General features: G+C 48.5%; 1 protein-coding gene across 2 annotated transcripts in view; it reads left to right on the top strand.

The window, feature by feature from the left end:
• Positions 1–18,944, top strand: part of zswim2 (zinc finger, SWIM-type containing 2) — a 129,700-nt gene that overhangs the window by 34,464 nt on the left and 76,292 nt on the right. For both annotated transcript variants that reach the window (XM_072477852.1, XM_072477861.1), the window contains exon 5: positions 11,568–11,787. In XM_072477852.1, coding sequence (XP_072333953.1) covers positions 11,568–11,787 — 220 coding nt within the window. The remainder of the gene's footprint in view (positions 1–11,567; positions 11,788–18,944) is intronic.

The raw sequence follows: 18,944 nt of genomic DNA, 5'->3' as shown, positions 1-18,944 counted from the left end.
TCAATTACACAAAGACGAGAGTAGGATGTAATCGAGGCTTTATTACACTGAGATGCGTGGCCTCCTACAGCAGCTGACGAAATGGCTGCTGTACTGGGAGCACACATATTTATACTCCGCCTACTGGGCGGAGCCAGCAGGCAGGGATCTACCCTCGTACCTGTAGTACTTGAGCCTTACCGTAAAGCACCTCTCTCAACATCCTATATATACAATATATACATCAGTGGTGACTACCACATTCACCCCCTGTTAAAAAATGAGTCTGGAGGGGATGGTGGAGAACTATATACAGAAAGTTGTGTTTTAAAAGTACAGATAATATTACAAATTCAGGCGGTCCGGTGCCTTGATCTGTCGTTGAGAGCGCCGCAGTGCTGGTGGCGACTACGGTGGCGGCTTGGTCTTCGGTGAGTCCAGTAGCGTGTTGAAATCCTCTTCATCCCTGGGTGTGAGTTGCCATCCCCGGAATGGTTGCATTCTACCTGGCCGCAGATCTGCACAAGGGGAGCCTGCGGGTATTATGCCCATAGGAGTGGGGGCCAGCAGATGAGGATAGAGAACCGGTCATTCCAAAGGTTGAGGAGGCGGTCCAGAGGGGGTGCCGCATCAGGCCGCATCTATACCATCAGTGATGTCCTTTGATGCAGGATCGAGCATGTCACCAAAGACATTGGCTGACTGTGCGCCACTTATGCCATATGATGGCGCACCTGGAACCGTGGGGGTTATGGAGGACACCCGCTCCAAGTGGCCGTTAACAAAGAACAAAGAACAAAGAAATGTACAGCACAGGAACAGGCCCTTCGGCCCTCCAAGCCCGTGCCGACCATACTGCCCGACTAAACTACAATCTTCTACACTTCCTGGGTCCGTATCCTTCTATTCCCATCCTATTCATATATTTGTCAAGATGCCCCTTAAATGTCCCTATCGTCCCTGCTTCCACTACCTCCTCCGGTAGCGAGTTCCAGGTACCCACTACCCTCTGCGTAAAAAACTTGCCTCGTACATCTACTCTAAACCTTGCCCCACTCACCTTAAACCTATGCCCCCTAGTAATTGACCCCTCTACCCTGGGGAAAAGCCTCTGACTATCCACTCTGTCTATGCCCCTCATAATTTTGTATACCTCTATCAGGTCGCCCCTCAACCTCCTTCGTTCCAGTGAGAACAAACCGAGTTTATTCAATCGCTCCTCATAGCTTATGCCCTCCATACCAGGCAACATTCTGGTAAATCTCTTCTGCACCCTCTCTAAAGCCTCCACATCCTTCTGGTAGTGTGGCGACCAGAATTGAACACTATACTCCAAGTGTGGCCTAACTAAGGTTCTATACAGCTGCAACATGACTTGCCAATTCTTATACTCAATGCCCCGGCCAATGAAGGCAAGCATGCCGTATGCCTTCTTGACTACCTTCTCCACCTGTGTTGCCCCTTTCAATGACCTGTGGACCTGTACTCCTAGATCTCCTTGACTTTCAATACTCTTGAGGGTTCTACCATTCACTGTATATTCCCTACCTGCATTAGACCTTCCAAAATGCATTACCTCACATTTGTCCGGATTAAACTCCATCTGCCATCTCTCCGCCCAAGTCTCCAGACAATCTAAATCCTGCTGTATCCTCCGACAGTCCTCATCGCTATCCGCAATTCCACCAACCTTTGTGTCGTCTGCAAACTTACTAATCAGACCAGTTACATTTTCCTCCAAATCATTTATATATACTACAAAGAGCAAAGGTCCCAGCACTGATCCCTGTGGAACACCACTGGTCACAGCCCTCCAATTAGAAAAGCATCCCTCCATTGCTACCCTCTGCCTTCTATGGCCTAGCCAGTTCTGTATCCACCTTGCCAGTTCACCCCTGATCCCGTGTGACTTCACCTTTTGTACTAGTCTACCATGAGGGACCTTGTCAAAGGCCTTACTGAAGTCCATATAGACAACATCTACTGCCCTACCTGCATCAATCATCTTAGTGACCTCCTCGAAAAACTCTATCAAGTTAGTGAGACACGACCTCCCCTTCACAAAACCGTGTTGCCTCTCACTAATACGTCCATTTGCTTCCAAATGGCAGTAGATCCTGTCTCTAAGAATTCTCTTCAGTAATTTCCATACCACTGAAGTAAGGCTCACCGGCCTGTAGTTCCCGGGATTATCCTTGCTACCCTTCTTAAACAGAGGAACAACATTGGCTATTCTCCAGTCCTCCGGGACATCCCCTGAAGACAGCGAGGATCCAAAGATTTCTGTCAAGGCCTCAGCAATTTCCTCTCCAGCCTCCTTCAGTATTCTGGGGTAGATCCCATCAGGCCCTGGGGACTTATCTACCTTAATATTTTTTAAGACACCCAACACCTCGTCTTTTTGGATCACAATGTGACCCAGGCTATCTACACCCCCTTCTCCAGACTCAACATCTACCAATTCCTTCTCTTTGGTGAATACTGATGCAAAGTATTCATTTAGTACCTCGCCCATTTCCTCTGGCTCCACACATAGATTCCCTTGCCTATCCTTCAGTGGGCCAACCCTTTCCCTGGCTACCCTCTTGCTTTTTATGTACGTGTAAAAAGCCTTGGGATTTTCCTTAACCCTATTTGCTAATGACTTTTCGTGACCCCTTCTAGCCCTCCTGACTCCTTGCTTAAGTTCCTTCCTACTTTCCTTATATGCCACACAGGCTTCGTCTGTTCCCAGCCTTTTAGCCCTGACAAATGCCTCCTTTTTCTTTTTGACGAGGCCTACAATATCACTCGTCATCCAAGGTTCCCGAAAATTGCCGTATTTATCTTTCTTCCTCACAGGAACATGCCGGTCCTGTATTCCTTTCAACTGACACTTGAAAGCCTCCCACATGTCAGATGTTGATTTGCCCTCAAACATTCGCCCCCAATCTATGTTCTTCAGTTCCCGCCTAATATTGTTATAATTAGCCTTCCCCCAATTTAGCACATTCATCCTCGGACCACTCTTATCCTTGTCCACCAGTACTTTAAAACTTACTGAATTGTGGTCACTGTTACCGAAATGCTCCCCTACTGTAACATCTACCACCTGGCCGGGCTCATTCCCCAATACCAGGTCCAGTACCGCCCCTTCCCTAGTTGGACTGTTTACATATTGTTTTAAGAAGCCCTCCTGGATGCTCCGTCTAAGCCCCTGGCACTAAGTGAGTCCCAGTCAATATTGGGGAAGTTGAAGTCTCCCATCACCACAACCCTGTTGTTTTTACTCTTTTCCAAAATCTGTCTACCTATCTGCTCCTCTATCTCCCGCTGGCTGTTGGGAGGCCTGTAGTATACCCCCAACATTGTGACTGCACCCTTCTTATTCCTGATCTCTACCCATATAGCCTCACTGCCCTCTGAGGTGTCCTCTCGCAGTATAGCTGTGATATTCTCCCGAACAAGTAGCGCAACTCCACCTCCCCTTTTACATCCCCCTCTATCCCGCCTGAAACATCTAAATCCTGGAACGTTTAGCTGCCAATCCTGCCCTTCCCTCAACCAGGTCTCTGTAATGGCAACAACATCATAGTTCCAAGTACTAATCCAAGCTCTAAGTTCATCTGCCTTACCCGTAATGCTCCTTGCATTAAAACATATGCACTTCAGGCCACCAGACCCGCTGTGTTCATCAACTTCTCCCCATCTGCTCTGCCTCAGAGCCACACTGTCCCTATTCCCTAGTTCTCCCTCAATGCTCTCACCTTCTGACCTATTGCTCCCGTGCCCACCCCCCTGCCATACTAGTTTAAGGTGATGGTCACCTTGAGATTTTTGCCTTGGGGTCTTTCCAGGCGCCGAGTGGGGGCCCATGTGAGGTATCCCAGTCATCGTGCCATTACGAATGCCCTGTATGCCCGGGCAGCGAACTGCATGTCCTTGAGCCGAGACCAGGCTCACCAAGATATTCGGGCAGCAGGATTCGCCACCGTCACTGACATGCCCCAGGTCCAGGGGATGATAGATAGAACCCTACACAAGAATCATACCCTTCAGACAGAGGATCGAGGTGGGTCAGAATGTTGGTGGAAAGGTGTTTATTGTGACTATGTACAATCGTTGTGCCCTGACCCCTACCTCTAATCTATGTGCAGCACCCGTGCCAACTTAATTGGTGTCTAACTTCCTTAACTTATATGCTCTACCGCTCCTTTTGGTGTAACCCCAGACAGCACATCAGATGTGGCGATGGCCTGCTGCTCTTCCCGCCCTGGGAGCTACGATGGCTTAGGCGGCCATCCTCTGCAGAGCCTGGACCTGGACGGGCTCGGCAGTCTTCCGGGTGTCACAGGTGGCGATGTGCCACCCTATGCTGCACGTTGCCCATCAGATGTGGCCATGTCAGGTGGGGGGGTGGGGGGGGGGGTGGAATTCAGAAGGGCTGAGGTGTGCTAGCACCCTGTTTATGGGAGGCCACCAGGACTGGCCCCATCATCTCCTCCCTGAGGGTGCTAGATGGCTACTCCCTGGACAGAGGTGAGGCTGGAATTAGCTGCGGAGGCACAGCCAGTCCTGGAGTCCACTGGCACCTGGCACAGCCAGTCCTGGAGGCCCACTCTTGTCTCAACTAGGGTCTTGATGCCTACAGGCATGGAGCACAGAGGCTGGGATACATCTCTCAGCGAGTACGACATGTCTCTCCGTACCTTGGTCATGTTCCTCTGTGTTTGGCCCAGATCAGCCAGCGCAAGCCCAATGATCTCAGCACCCTCAGCATGATTCTCTGTGACTGGGCCATGCTATGGAGCGCAGCAGTAATGTCCATGTGGGCCCGGTACATGGCTACCTGTGACTGAACAGCCCTGTCCTGAGCCTCAACCATTGACAAAACAGCGTGCTCCAGGCGTTGGATGTCCTGACCCATGGCTGCGACTTTCTCACCCAAGGCTTCTATTGCAGACACCACCTGTTCAGTGTTGGCTTGGGTATCTCCTGCTTCTGAAGGCGGTTGGACTCCTCCAACTGCACCTGCAGGTGCTGGAAAGTTGCTGACACTCCCTCCTATACAGTCTGACTCTGCATCTGCATCTCCCCCATTGATGCGATCATTCTTTCCAGAAGTGCAGAACCTGTCCAGGCTGCACCTAGTTTCTGGGATCGGGCAGCCCTCCGATTGCCCGCTCTGCAGGGCTTCCTACCTCCACCTGATGAACTGCAGCATGCGTGACATATGCATCAGAAAGTGTCCCAGGAACCTCTTCGTTAAAATGCCCCTCCGAGGTGATAGCCTCTGGGGTGGCGGAGGGTTCAGGTGACAGCAGTGATAAAAACTCAGTGGGCGGGATTCTCTATCCAGCTAGCCCCGTTTTCCAGTGTGGTGCGCCCCCGCCGGCAGCGAGATCCTCCGTTCCGGCAGCCAGCAAATGGGGTTTCCCATTTTGGCCATCCCACGTCGTCAGGAAACCCACGGACTTGGGTGTGCTGCCGGTGAGGCGGGGTATCCCACTGACGGAGGATCCTCCACAATTTCGGCCCCGCACAAGTCATCCGAGGTATTCTGTGGTTGCGGTCGGGGAGTGGTACCCCGGACTGGCCAGCCTCGTCAGATGGTGATCCTGCAAGACAAAAGGCAAGACACATGGTAAGATTCCGGGTAGGAGTGGTGCGGGGGAGAGAGCTGACTCATTTTCTATAAGGATATCTCTGCCTTAGGAACTCACTTGGTTGACCCATGCTGACCTCCGCCTGGGAGATATCCCTCTCTCCGACCTCCCCGGCCTGCTGCTCGGCTCAAGTCCGGCTCGCCCCTGTCATGATATGTATTTTGATTGCGATGTAAAGAGTTAACAAGTTAATGATAATGCTTCTTACCACTAGAGGGAACCACAGAACAGCCATATATATATCATGTGACTTCTGGGTAGAAGATGATTAGGCATAAGAGAGATCACTGTGTACTTGAGAATTCTGTAGTTATAGATAGCATAGTTTAATTCAGTAACCTTATACTTTAGGAATACGTACAAACTTATTTAGGAGTGTTAATAAATTAAATTGTTAATAAATTGTTCGTTAACAAAACTTGTTGTCCTTTGTTCAACACTATGCATCCAAGCCATCCAGGTAAAGCAAAGCAGAGAACAGCACATGTTACCAGGAGTAGTTTCTAAAGTAGAATAGTAAGGTTTAGGGAGAAAAAGAAAATATCGCCGTTCAAAAAAAAACTTGAAAAAAAAATCTAAAACAGACTCCGATCGTAACAACCAGCAGCGTCGAAAAAGAAATACCCAGTCGAAGCTTCATGGAGGGTCTGTAGACTCCAAAGCCATTCAGGACACCTTGTAAAGTAGATGTGAACTTGAAAATTTTCAAACAAGAGATTGAACAGTACCTCTCAGCCTTAAGTCAGTGAGAAGCAAAAGATTGCGCTGTTACTAAATTTGGCTGGACCGCTGGCTATAGAATTGTATTACTCATTCCACTTTGAGAATAAAATCATAAAAATAAGTTTAATTTGGTAATTGAAAAATTTGATAGGCATTGGGAGCATAAAAGAAATGAAAAGCTGTGTGAACGATTGCAAAGGCAACAAAAAGTAATGCTGGAAGATTCTATTAAAGTGTGCCGTGTGAGCAAAGTAACTAAAAATAGATGCTCCGAAAAGTTCTCTCGGGAAAGTGGCGCAAAAGTGCACAATGTGGTTAATGCCATTGAAGTTCTGTCACAGCTACAAAATCAGCGTGCTACAGAAGACCGTTTTGAGCAGGCGCGCTTGAAAAAAACAACACGATCAGGAAGCTGACTGTTCTGTGCATGCGCATAACACGTTTGCACATGATGTCACAAGCGTGATGATGTGCACGCTGTGGCCACGCCCATTTAAGAAAGAATGCCCAGCCTTCGGAAGAATGTGTTTAAAGTGTGACAAGTTAAATCATTTCACCTCACAATGCAGAACAGGGATTACATTTCAACCAACAGCTGAACAAAACGTTTGCAGCATCAAACAAGCAGTTTTCAGCATGAAACAAGCAGAACATTTTTACAAATCAACGAATAAAGAGGATAAACTCAACATAGAAAATCAATTAGATTTGGAAGAAAAAGTCTATAGTAACACAATTGAAAGTGTCGACAAAGGTACACAGGAAATTTTAGAAGCTGAAAAAAGAAACCCAATCACAATTTTTCCAAATCTAGACAAACGGACAATTCCAGTGATGCTGAATGCCACATTAATCAAATGCAAGCTCGTCATGGGAATGGGTGCCAATTTCCTCAGCCTCTCTGATTTGAACTGCCTGAGAGTTCAACCCACAGTTTTTGATCGACAGAAACGGCTGATCGCCTACAGTGGGAATGCGATTGAAACGCTAGGGGTATGTGATCTAGAAGCATGGGCGCACAATCAAAGTCACATCGTGCAATTTGCCATTGTGGACACAAAGCGAAAGTCCACATTGGGAGCAAATGCATGCAAAGCCCTGAAACTCATTGAGCGACCGTACATTCCAGACAGTGTGAAGACAGATGATTATCGTAACAGCACACGAGATTTGATGCTGCAATCATCTGATGAGGACAGTAAAGAAATAGATGATGAGCCAGAAGAGGAAGGCTCTGAAAATCTATCTAGTTTATTTGCGACTCGTGATGAATTGAACACAAGTAGCATACAAGCTGTGCAGGACAACGGCGAGACTGACAGATCTCAGCTGGACTGTACAGAGGCTGACTATGAATGTGCAACAGTGATCAGATCAATTGAGAATACATCAATTGTGAACAGCCAACAAGAAAATGAAGACATCTTGGAGAAATTGACTCCAGATGCGAAGCACAAGTACCTCAAAGATACGTCAGATGGGCAGCACGGTGGCGCAGTGATTAGCACTGTTGCCTCATGGTGCTGAAGTCCCAGGTTCGATCCCGGCTCTGGTCACTGTCCGTGTGGAGTTTGCACAATCTCTGCGTGTTTGCATGGGTTTCGCCCCACAACCCAAAGATGTGCAGGGTAGGTGGATAGGCCACGCTAAATTGCCCCTTAATTGGAAACAATTAATTGGGTACCCTAAATGTCACACGTGAGTTGTTTTTGCCAGACAGGATGATCCTTCCCTCCCACTGACCACATGCCCATTCTCCCCGCAGGATCTCCATCCGATGGCGCTGCCTCATCCGGGGCGGCTCTCCTCCCGTCACCCATGAGAACACTTCAGAGGAGAGCTCCGAGGATGCCACCATTGAGGCATCACAGCTGTCATCCCCACTCTCCACCAACACAGAGACACACACCTCAGTGGGAAAAACTAGTGGAAAGGCTTCTGGTCACAATCTTGTGAGCACCACACAGTTAGTTATGCACATCAGGTGGAGGCAGGAACGTCCAGGGTGGACAGTAGTCAGAGGTCTGCTTCTTTCCAGGACCCAGCTGGGTCCCAATCAGATGCTGAGTCTCTGGACCAGGTTATCCCGGAGGTGATGCAGGTACTAGGGTGAGGTGTGCTCTTCGGAGGGAGATGTCAGCAACACTCCAGTGGGTCCATAGCCGATTGGAGGAGTCCCAAAGACTACGGGTGCAGGAGATGATGCCGGCAATGCATGAAACCAAGGCCAATACCGCTAGGGTGGCGACCTGGAGCATGATGTCAACATCATGAATGGTGGTGTCCAAGGCGTTGCACAGTCAGTGACGGCCATGGCTGAGCACCTCGACTGCATGTCCCATTCACTGGGTCACATGTCCCTGACGGGGGTGGACCTTACTGAGCTGTGCGGAGCCTGTCCCAGTCTCAGATGGGCATTGCCAAGGCGCTCTGGAGCATTTCCCAGTGGCAGGGGGCCATATCACAGTCACAAGCGGACCTTGTCGGGTCACCGCGGAGCATGTCCCAGTCTCAGGTGAGTGTTGCCCGGATGCTGCGGGACATGTCCCAGATGCAGGTGGACACCGCGGTGCACTGCAGAGCGTAACCCAATCACAGAGGGGCATCACTGAGGGCATTGACATCATGGTGCAGAAAATGAAGAACCACCAGGGCTGGCAGAACCCAATGACGCTGGGGCTTCTGGAGCTCAGTCCAGCTGCCCTTCCGTCCCAAGTTCGTCCCCAGGGCCCTACGGGGGTCCCCCAGCACAAGCGGGTCATTGGATGGTACCCTGCGAGATTGAGGGTAATGGAGTTGAAGCCATAACTAATTGTCAATCTCACACTATCTACAATTCCTTACAGACATCATAGTATAGGTGGCATTGTGGACCCCACAGCAGCTGCCACACCTTTGGCAGAGGGTGTGGCAGCAGCAGCATCGACAGAAGCTTTAAGCAGCAGCCCATTTGGCAGGGGCCTGCCCCACACCCTGAGGGCCCGGCTGCCCATCAGGCCAGGGAAGGACCCAGAGGGGAAGGCCCAAGGTGTACAGGCATCGCTGGTCATGTGGAGAGATGTTGGACAGCATGTGCAGCAAGAGGGTCTGCCTCAAAAAGGGTATGGTGTGGCAACTGTGCCATGTCCTTGCGGACTTGACGTGGAGGAAGAGGACACCTGCTCCTGGTGGCCGTTAAGGTTGCCGCAGCCCTGAACATTTACGCCTCGGGTTCATTCAAGGGCTTTAGGGGACTTGTGTGACATATCCTAATCTGCATCCCATAAGTGCATCCGTGAAGTCAAGGATGCCCTGTTTGCCCAGGCAGCTGACTATATAAGCTTTGACCTGGACCAAGTCCACCAAGATGCTCCAAAGCACCTACCCTTCCACCCATTCGCTGCAGCAGAATTCTTCGCCATCGCCAGGATGTACCAGGCACAGGGGTCCACAATGTCACCCATACTATTATGTCTGTAAGGAATTGGAGAGAGTGTGAGACTGAAAATCAACCCCATTACCCTCTAATCCCCCAAGCCTCCCCCACCCGTACACTCCCTGCCATCTCGCAGGGTGCCATCCAATGACCTGCTTGTGCTGGCGGACCCTGCCCTGCACACACACTCCCAACCACAGCAAGGGCCCCTGTACGCCAAGCCCCAGTCGCCAGACCCTTACCTGGAGCGGCACTGGTTCAGGCCCAGGTACACCCTACCCCTCCAATGCACACACCCACGCTCTGGTCGCGGGTGTGTCCCCAGTGCTGTGGCTCAGCACTAGAGTATATAGCCCCTCCAGTTGTGCAGCCTCCAGTGTTCAGGCAATGTGTCCAGACCGCAAAGTCTGATTGGGGTGCCAGGCAGTAACAGCCACCTTCAGCGTGGCACGTCTACCCATGGGTGTCCACTTGGGGTTGTGTAGTGCTCTCATTACTAACATTGCCAATTACCTATTAGCGATAGCCTTCAGCTGTCCAGCCACAGGTCGGCACAGTCGATAGCTATTAAAGTGAGCTGCACCACATTACAACTAACGGGGCTCCGGCTTAGGGCTGTTCCGTTTCAGTGGGATGGCGGGCAGAAGCTGATGTGGCACCTGGTATGGGTATACATGATCTGGGTGGTGGCATTTTGGACCCGCGGGCTACCCCGCCGTCTCAGCCCTGCAGAGACCCTCCATCAGTGACAGCTGACACCACCGACTGGGCCCGACCCCCACCTGGGGCTCCTACAACCACCCACCCCCTTCCCCCCCAAGCACTGGGGTAGCAGTTAGCGCACCTAACTGCCTGCTTACCAAATTGGCTACTCATCTCCTCTGATCCCCACAGCAGCCATTTCGCTAGCTTCACGTTTGACTTCACGGATGCACTTATGGGATACAGGTTAGGATATGTCACACAAGGTACCTGCGTGACCACTCGCTCAGGAGCTGGTTAGATCACAGAAGTCCGTTAGGTAGGGAGTCGTTCCCGTTAATGAGCTGGAGATTGGCCTTAATTGGTGATTATTGGTTTCTCAGCCACGCACGGCAGGATCCTGATTGCGCCAATGGGAACGGGCCGGTTAGATTAGAAACCGATCAGCACCTGCCGAGTTTCCCGATTTCATAGCATCCCTACAGAGCAGAAAGAGGCCATTCGGCCCATCGAGTCTGAAAGAGCACCTTACCTAGGCCCAATCCCCCACCGTATCCTCGTAACCCAATTTAGCATAGCGGATATACCTAACCTGCACATCTTTGAATTGTGGGAGGAAACTGGAGCACCCACAGGAAATCCACGCAGACACGGGAAGAATGTGCAAACTCCACACAGTCATCCACCGTGGTCGGAATCAAACCCGTGTCTCTGGCATTGTGAGGCAGCAGTGCTAACCATTGTGCCATCGTGCCGCCATTGACGGGGCTCTCCACGATCTAACCAGCCCGCTCGGATTCGCGCCGCGCTTAGATCACGGCTAAAGTATTGATCAGACAATATAAAATTCTTATATTGGTGCTTTGAGGCAAAATTATTCTCACAGACAATTGAGGATGGACAATAAATGTCGCCCTAACCAGCAGTGTCCACATTCCATGAATTAATTTTTAAAATGAACAAGGTATAGAAAGGTAAAACAGCATTCTATGTCTTGTTGTATAACAAGTCAAATAATGCTGCTTTAAATATGATTCCAGATTTAAGATAGCTCCATAAGTATTGGAGTGAGCGTGTAATTTCTGGATTTCTACTCCTTTCAGACTCTTTCCAACTTGGCCTTGTGGACCGAGAAATTGAAATATTGCTGAACAGTCTTCATACAGAACAGAGTGTGCAACCACTCACCAGAAAATCTAAGATAAAGCAAAATGATGAAGGAATGGTTGGAGCTGTGTGCCAGAAGGAAATTGATCCAGAAGATGTCTGTCCTATTTGTCAGGAAGAACTATTGAAAAAGAAACAACCCGTAACATATTGCAGGTCAGACTATTAGAAACATTAGATTTGAACTGAGGACTGAAATGAGGAAGAAAATAAACTGTTCAGAATTAGCTTGCAAACTATTGTTTGATCAACATGAGGAAAATTAAATATTTTGACAGCTTTTTAAAATCAAACATTTGAGATTGCTGAGGTGATAACCCAGAGGACAGATATGTTGAGTGTTTCATACTTGTACGTTATGTGCAGAACTGTCAACATGGGCAATGATAGTTAAAGTATTGCTGCTTTGCTTATCTCCTTCACCAATCGTGGTAGACCAGAGTTTAAAATAAGCATAAGTAATCAAAGTATTTTGTATATTTATTCAATGGGACTTTATAAATTCCCAATTTGGTTATTCAAAAACTGCTGTTTAATATTTTAGAATGAGTATAATAATCCTTTCCTTTCTACACATTCCAATGGTGCCACTTTAAGTTGGGTGAGTAGAACTACAATTTAATATTTTATGATATTGCTTCACAAACTTGCTTCATTGGCCTCCAAGATCAATAGGAGACTCTAAGAAATTAACTTACAGATGGCTTGTGAGAGAATTCAAACCAAACAAGGAATGTTGTAGATTTGATCATTGGTCTGTGGTGAACTGGCAGTGCTGATCCAAGGTAGTGCTACAGAAACACTACAGTTGAATTAACCATAATTAATTGAATCCTCTAGCTCAGTGTTTTTCAAACTTTATTCCGGGGACCCATTTTTACCAACCAGCCAATCTTCGTGACCCATGCCGGCCGACCTTCATGATCCACGGCGGCTGATCTTTGTGACCCACGCCGGCCTACCTTCGCGACCCACGCCAGCCGACATTCGCAACCCACCATTTACTCTTACCTTTAATGCGAGAGGTGAGCCTGCTTGTTCCTCATTCACTTGTTTGCTGCTAACAAAATGGAGGATTCACAATCACGCCCAAAGCACGTGATGTCAGCGTTTTGGGCGCATGACCTGCTCTCTGCCTCGCTTCAGGGAGGAAGATTACATAGATTTTTTTTTTAATTCTCTTGGGTCAGCACGCATGCGCAGTGTCATGATATATACCAGTATATCATGGTGCAGATACACACACACTGATGGACCCACAGCAAGACCAATCAACACACGCAACACCGCAGCCAATCACCAGTTAGAGCACACTCACTATAAAGACAGGGGGCATCAGAGTTCCCGCTCATTCGGGATGCAGCCTCCGACAAGGACACAGCTTACAGCTTACAGCACAGGTCTTCACCATGTGCTGAGTGCATAGAACATAAAACATAGAACATTACAGTGCAGTACAGGCCCTTCGGCCCTCGATGTTGCGCCGACCTGTGAAACCACTCTAAAGCCCATCTACACTATTCCCTTACCATCCATATGTCTAGCCAATGACCATTTGAATGCCCTTAGTGTTGGCGAGTCCACTACTGTTGCAAGCAGGGCATTCCACACCCTTACTACTCTCTGAGTAAAGAACCTACCTCTGACATCTGTCCTATATCTATCTTCCCTCAATTTAAAGCCCCCTCATTATACTCATTCTAAAATATTAAACAGCAGTTTTTGAATAACTAAATTCAAATGTCCCCTCGTGCTAGACATCACCATCTGAGGAAAAAGGCTCTCACTGTCCACCCTATTCAATCCTCTGATCATCTTGTATGCCTCAATTAAGTCACCTCTTAACCTTCTTCTCTCTAACAAAAACAGCCTCAAGTCCCTCAGCCTTTCCTCATAAGATCTTCCCTCCATACCAGGCAACATTCTGGTAAATCTCCTCTGCACCCTTTCCAATGCTTCCACATCCTTCCTATAATGCGGCGACCAGAATTGCACGCAATACTCCAATTACGGCCGCACCAGAGTTTTGTACAGCTGCAACATGACCTCATGGCTCCGAAACTCAATCCCTCTACCAATAAAAGCTAACACTCCATACGCCTTCTTAACAACCCTCTCAACCTGGGTGCCAACTTTCAGGGATCTATGTACATGGGCACCGAGATCTCTCTGCTCATCCACACTGCCAAGAATCTTACCATTAGCCCAGTACTCTGTCTTCCTGTTATTCCTTCCAAAATGAATCACCTCACACTTTTCTGCATTAAACTCCATTTGCCACCTCTCAGCCCAGCGCTGCAGCTTATCTATGTCCCTCTGTAACTTGTAACATCCTTCCGCACTGTCCACAACTCCACCAACTTTAGTGTCATCTGCAAATTTACACACCCATCCTTCTACGCCCTCCTCCAGGTCATTTATAAAAATGACAAACAGCAGTGGCCCCAAAACAGATCCTTGTGGTACACCACTAGTAACTGGACTCCAGTCTGAACATTTCCCATCAACCACCACCCTTTGTCTTCTTCCAGCTAGCCAATTTCTGATCCAAACTGCTAAATCACCCTGAATCCCATGCCTCTGTGTTTTCTGCAGTAGCCTACCATGGGGAACCTTATCAAACGCTTTACTGAAATCCATATACACCACATCAACTGCTTTACCCTCATCCACCTGTTTGGTCAGCTTCTCAAAGAACTCAATAAGGTTTTTGAGGCACGACCTACCCTTCACAAAACCGTGTTGACTACCTCTAATCAAATTATTCCTTTCCAGATGATTATACATCCTATCTCTTATAAACCTTTCCAAGATTTTGCCCACAACAGAAATAAGGCTCACTGGTCTATAGTTACCGGTGTTGTCTCTACTTTCCTTCTTGAACAAGGGGACAACATTTGCTATCCTCCAGTCTTCTGGCACTATTCCTGTCGACAAAGATGACTTAAAGATCAAAGCCAAAGGCTCAGCAATCTCCTCCCTAGCTTCCCAGAGAATCCTAGGATAAATCCCATCAGGCCCAGGGGACTTATCTATTTTCACACTTTCCAGAATTGCTAACACCGCCTCCTTATGAACCTCAAGCCCTTCTAGTCTAGTAGCCTGAATCTCAGTATTCTCCTCAGCAACATTATCTTTTTCCTGTGTGAATACTGACAAAAAATATTCATTTATTGCAAAGACTGGTTCAAACAGGCGTAGGTCTTTAGTTTAATCTAACATCGTGTTAACCCACAGTGAAAGTCTGTTCAACAGTTTCTAACTTAAAGAACAAAGAACAAAGAAATGTACAGCACAGGAACAGGTCCTTCGGCCCTCCAAGCCGGTACCGACCATGCTGCCCGACTAAACTACAATCTTCTACACTTCCTGGGTCCGTATCCTTCTATTCCCATCCTATTCATATATTTGTCAAGATGCCCCTTAAATGTCCCTATCGTCCCTGCTTCCACTACCTCCTCCGGTAGCGAGTTCCAGGCACCCACTACCCTCTGCGTAAAAAACTTGCCTCGTACATCTACTCGAAACCTTGCCCCTCTCACCTTAAACCTATGCCCCCTAGTAATTGACCCCTCTACCCTGGGGAAAAGCCTCTGACTATCCACTCTGTCTATGCCCCTCATAATTTTGTATACCTCTATCAGGTCTCCCCTCAACCTCCTTCATTCCAGTGAGAACAAACCGAGTTTATTCAATCGCTCCTCATAGCTAATGCCCTCCATACCAGGCAACATTCTGGTAAATCTCTTCTGCACCCTCTCTAAAGCCTCCACATCCTTCTGGTAGTGTGGCGACCAGAATTGAACACTATACTCCAAGTGTGGCCTAACTAAGGTTCTATACAGCTGCAACATGACTTGCCAATTCTTATACTCAATGCCCCGGCCAATGAAGGCAAGCATGCCGTATACCTTCTTGACTACCTTCTCCACCTGTGTTGCCCCTTTCAATGACCTGTGGACCTGTACTCCTAGATCTCTTTGACTTTCAATACTCTTGAGGGTTCTACCATTCACTGTATATTCCCTACCTGCATTAGACCTTCCAAAATGCATTACCTCACATTTGTCCGGATTAAACTCCATCTGCCATCTCTCCGCCCAAGTCTCCAGACAATCTAAATCCTGCTATATCCTCCGACAGTCCTCATCGCTATCCGCAATTCCACCAACCTTTGTGTCGTCTGCAAACTTACTAATCAGACCAGTTACATTTTCCTCCAAATCATTTATATATACTACAAAGAGCAAAGGTCCCAGCACTGATCCCTGTGGAACACCACTGGTCACAGCCCTCCAATTAGAAAAGCATCCCTCCATTGCTACTCTCTGCCTTCTATGGCCTAGCCAGTTCTGTATCCACCTTGCCAGCTCACCCCTGATCCCGTGTGACTTCACCTTTTGTACTAGTCTACCATGAGGGACCTTGTCAAAGGCCTTACTGAAGTCCATATAGACAACATCTACTGCCCTACCTGCATCAATCATCTTAGTGACCGCCTCGAAAAACTCTATCAAGTTAGTGAGACACGACCTCCACTTCACAAAACCGTGCTGCCTCTCACTAATACGTCCATTTGCTTCCAAATGGGAGTAGATCCTGTCTCGAAGAATTCTCTCCAGTAATTTCCCTACCACTGAAGTAAGGCTCACCGGCCTGTAGTTCCCGGGATTATCCTTGCTACCCTTCTTAAACAGAGGAACAACATTGGCTATTCTCCAGTCCTCCGGGACATCCCCTGAAGACAGCGGGGATCCAAAGATTTCTGTCAAGGCCTCAGCAATTTCCTCTCCAGCCTCCTTCAGTATTCTGGGGTAGATCCCATCAGGCCCTGGGGACTTATCTACCTTAATATTTTTTAAGACACCCAACACCTCGTCTTTTTGGATCACAATGTGACCCAGGCTATCTACACCCCCTTCTCCAGACTCAACATCTACCAATTCCTTCTCTTTGGTGAATACTGATGCAAAGTGTTCATTTAGTACCTCGCCCATTTCCTCTGGCTCCACACATAGATTCCCTTGCCTATCCTTCAGTGGGCCAACCCTTTCCCTGGCTACTCTCTTGCTTTTTATGTACGTGTAAAAAGCCTTGGGATTTTCCTTAACCCTATTTGCCAATGACTTTTCGTGACCCCTTCTAGCCCTCCTGACTCCTTGCTTAAGTTCCTTCCTACTTTCCTTATATTCCACGCGGGCTTCATCTGTTCCCAGCCTTTTAGCCCTGACAAATGCCTCCTTTTTCTTTTTGACGAGGTCTACAATATCACTCGTCATCCAAGGTTCCCGAAAATTGCCGTATTTATCTTTCTTCCTCACAGGAACATGCCGGTCCTGTATTCCTTTCAACTGCCACTTGAAAGCCTCCCACATGTCAGATGTTGATTTGCCCTCAAACATCCGCCCCCAATCTATGCTCTTCAGTTCCCGCCTAATATTGTTATAATTAGCCTTCCCCCAATTTAGCACATTCATCCTCGGACCTCTCTTATCCTTGTCCACCAGTACTTTAAAACTTACTGAATTGTGGTCACTGTTACCGAAATGCTCCCCTACTGAAACATCTACCACTGGCCGGGCTCATTCCCCAATACCAGGTCCAGTACCGCCCCTTCCCTAGTTGGACTGTCTACATATTGTTTTAAGAAGCCCTCCTGGATGCTCCTTACAAACTCCGCCCCGTCTAAGCCCCTGGCACTAAGTAAGTCCCAGTCAATATTGGGGAAGTTGAAGTCTCCCATCACCACAACCCTGTTGTTTTTACTCTTTTCCAAAATCTGTCTACCTATCTGCTCCTCTATCTCCCGCTGGCTGTTGGGAGGCCTGTAGTATACCCCCAACATTGTGACTGCACCCTTCTTATTCCTGATCTCTACCCATATAGCCTCACTGCCCTCTGAGGTGTCATCTCGCAGTACAGCTGTGATATTCTCCCGAACAAGTAGCGCAACTCCACCTCCCCTTTTACATCCCCCTCTATCCCGCCTGAAACATCTAAATCCTGGAACGTTTAGCTGCCAATCCTGCCCTTCCCTTAACCAGGTCTCTGTAATGGCAACAACATCATAGTTCCAAGTACTAATCCAAGCTCTAAGTTCATCTGCCTTACCCGTAATGCTCCTTACATTAAAAAATATGCACTTCAGGCCACCAGACCCGCTGTGTTCAGCAACTTCTCCCTGTCTGCTCTGCCTCAGAGCCACACTGTCCCTATTCCCTAGTTCTCCCTCAATGCTCTCACCTTCTGACCTATTGCTCCCGTGCCTACCCCCCTGCCATACTAGTTTAAACCCTCCCGTGTGACATTAGCAACCCTCGCGGCCAGGATATTTATGCCTCTCCGGTTTAGATGCAACCCGTCCTTCTTATACAGGTCACACCTGCCCCGGAAGAGCTCCCAGTGGTCCAGATAATGGAAACCCTCCCTCCTACACCAGCTGTTTAGCCACGTGTTTATCTGCTCTATCTTCCTATTTCTAGCCTCAAATAAAATAAAATAGTGTTGCACTATTTTAAGTATTGGTGGCTTGTATGTGTTCCATGGATCCAGAACACCTAACACATCATGATACCAGGAGTTGAGGGATATTAGAACTTCTTAGACCTACCTGCAAGTGATCTGCCTTCAACCAGCATACCGTCATCCTGCAAAATGGACAGCGTCCTCCCGCCGCCGCCGCTCCGCATCATTGGTAACCTGGGGGCCAACTGGAAGATATTCAAACAACGCTTCCAGCTCTACCTGGAAGCCACAGACCGGGAAGATGCCTCGGACACCAAGAAGATCGGTCTCTTCCTATCCACGGCCGGGGAACATGCCATCCACATTTTCAATTCTCTCACCTTTGCTGATGATGAAGATAACTCAAAATTCAAGACGGTCCTCCTCAAGTTTGACACTCACTGCAACATAGAGGTGAATGAAAGTTTTGAGCGCTATGTATTCCAACAGCGTTTACAGGGTAAGGATGAACCTTTCCAGTCCTTTCTCACCCACCGCCACATCCTTGCGCAGTCCTGTAATTACAGGCCCACCTCCGACTCCATGATACGCGACCAGATCGTTTTCGGTGTTCAGTCGGACCCCCTACGCCAGCAGCTCCTCAAAGTACAGCAGCTCACCCTAGTGACCGCCATCGAGATCTGCGTGTTACACGAACACGCCACTAGTCGGTATTCCCACATCCAAGCGGCTGAAACAGCGCGGCAAGGTCCCCACGAGGCAGAACGGTTCCAAGTAATCGAGCAACTCCAGGGCCTCAGCCGAGATGAGGGTGGCCATTTTGCGCGCTTGTGCGCACCGAACGAGGG

The sequence above is a fragment of the Scyliorhinus torazame genome, chromosome 2 (assembly GCF_047496885.1).
Source record: "Scyliorhinus torazame isolate Kashiwa2021f chromosome 2, sScyTor2.1, whole genome shotgun sequence".
In the NCBI taxonomy this organism is placed as follows: domain Eukaryota; kingdom Metazoa; phylum Chordata; class Chondrichthyes; order Carcharhiniformes; family Scyliorhinidae; genus Scyliorhinus; species Scyliorhinus torazame.
This window is presented reverse-complemented; position numbering and strand designations above follow the sequence as displayed.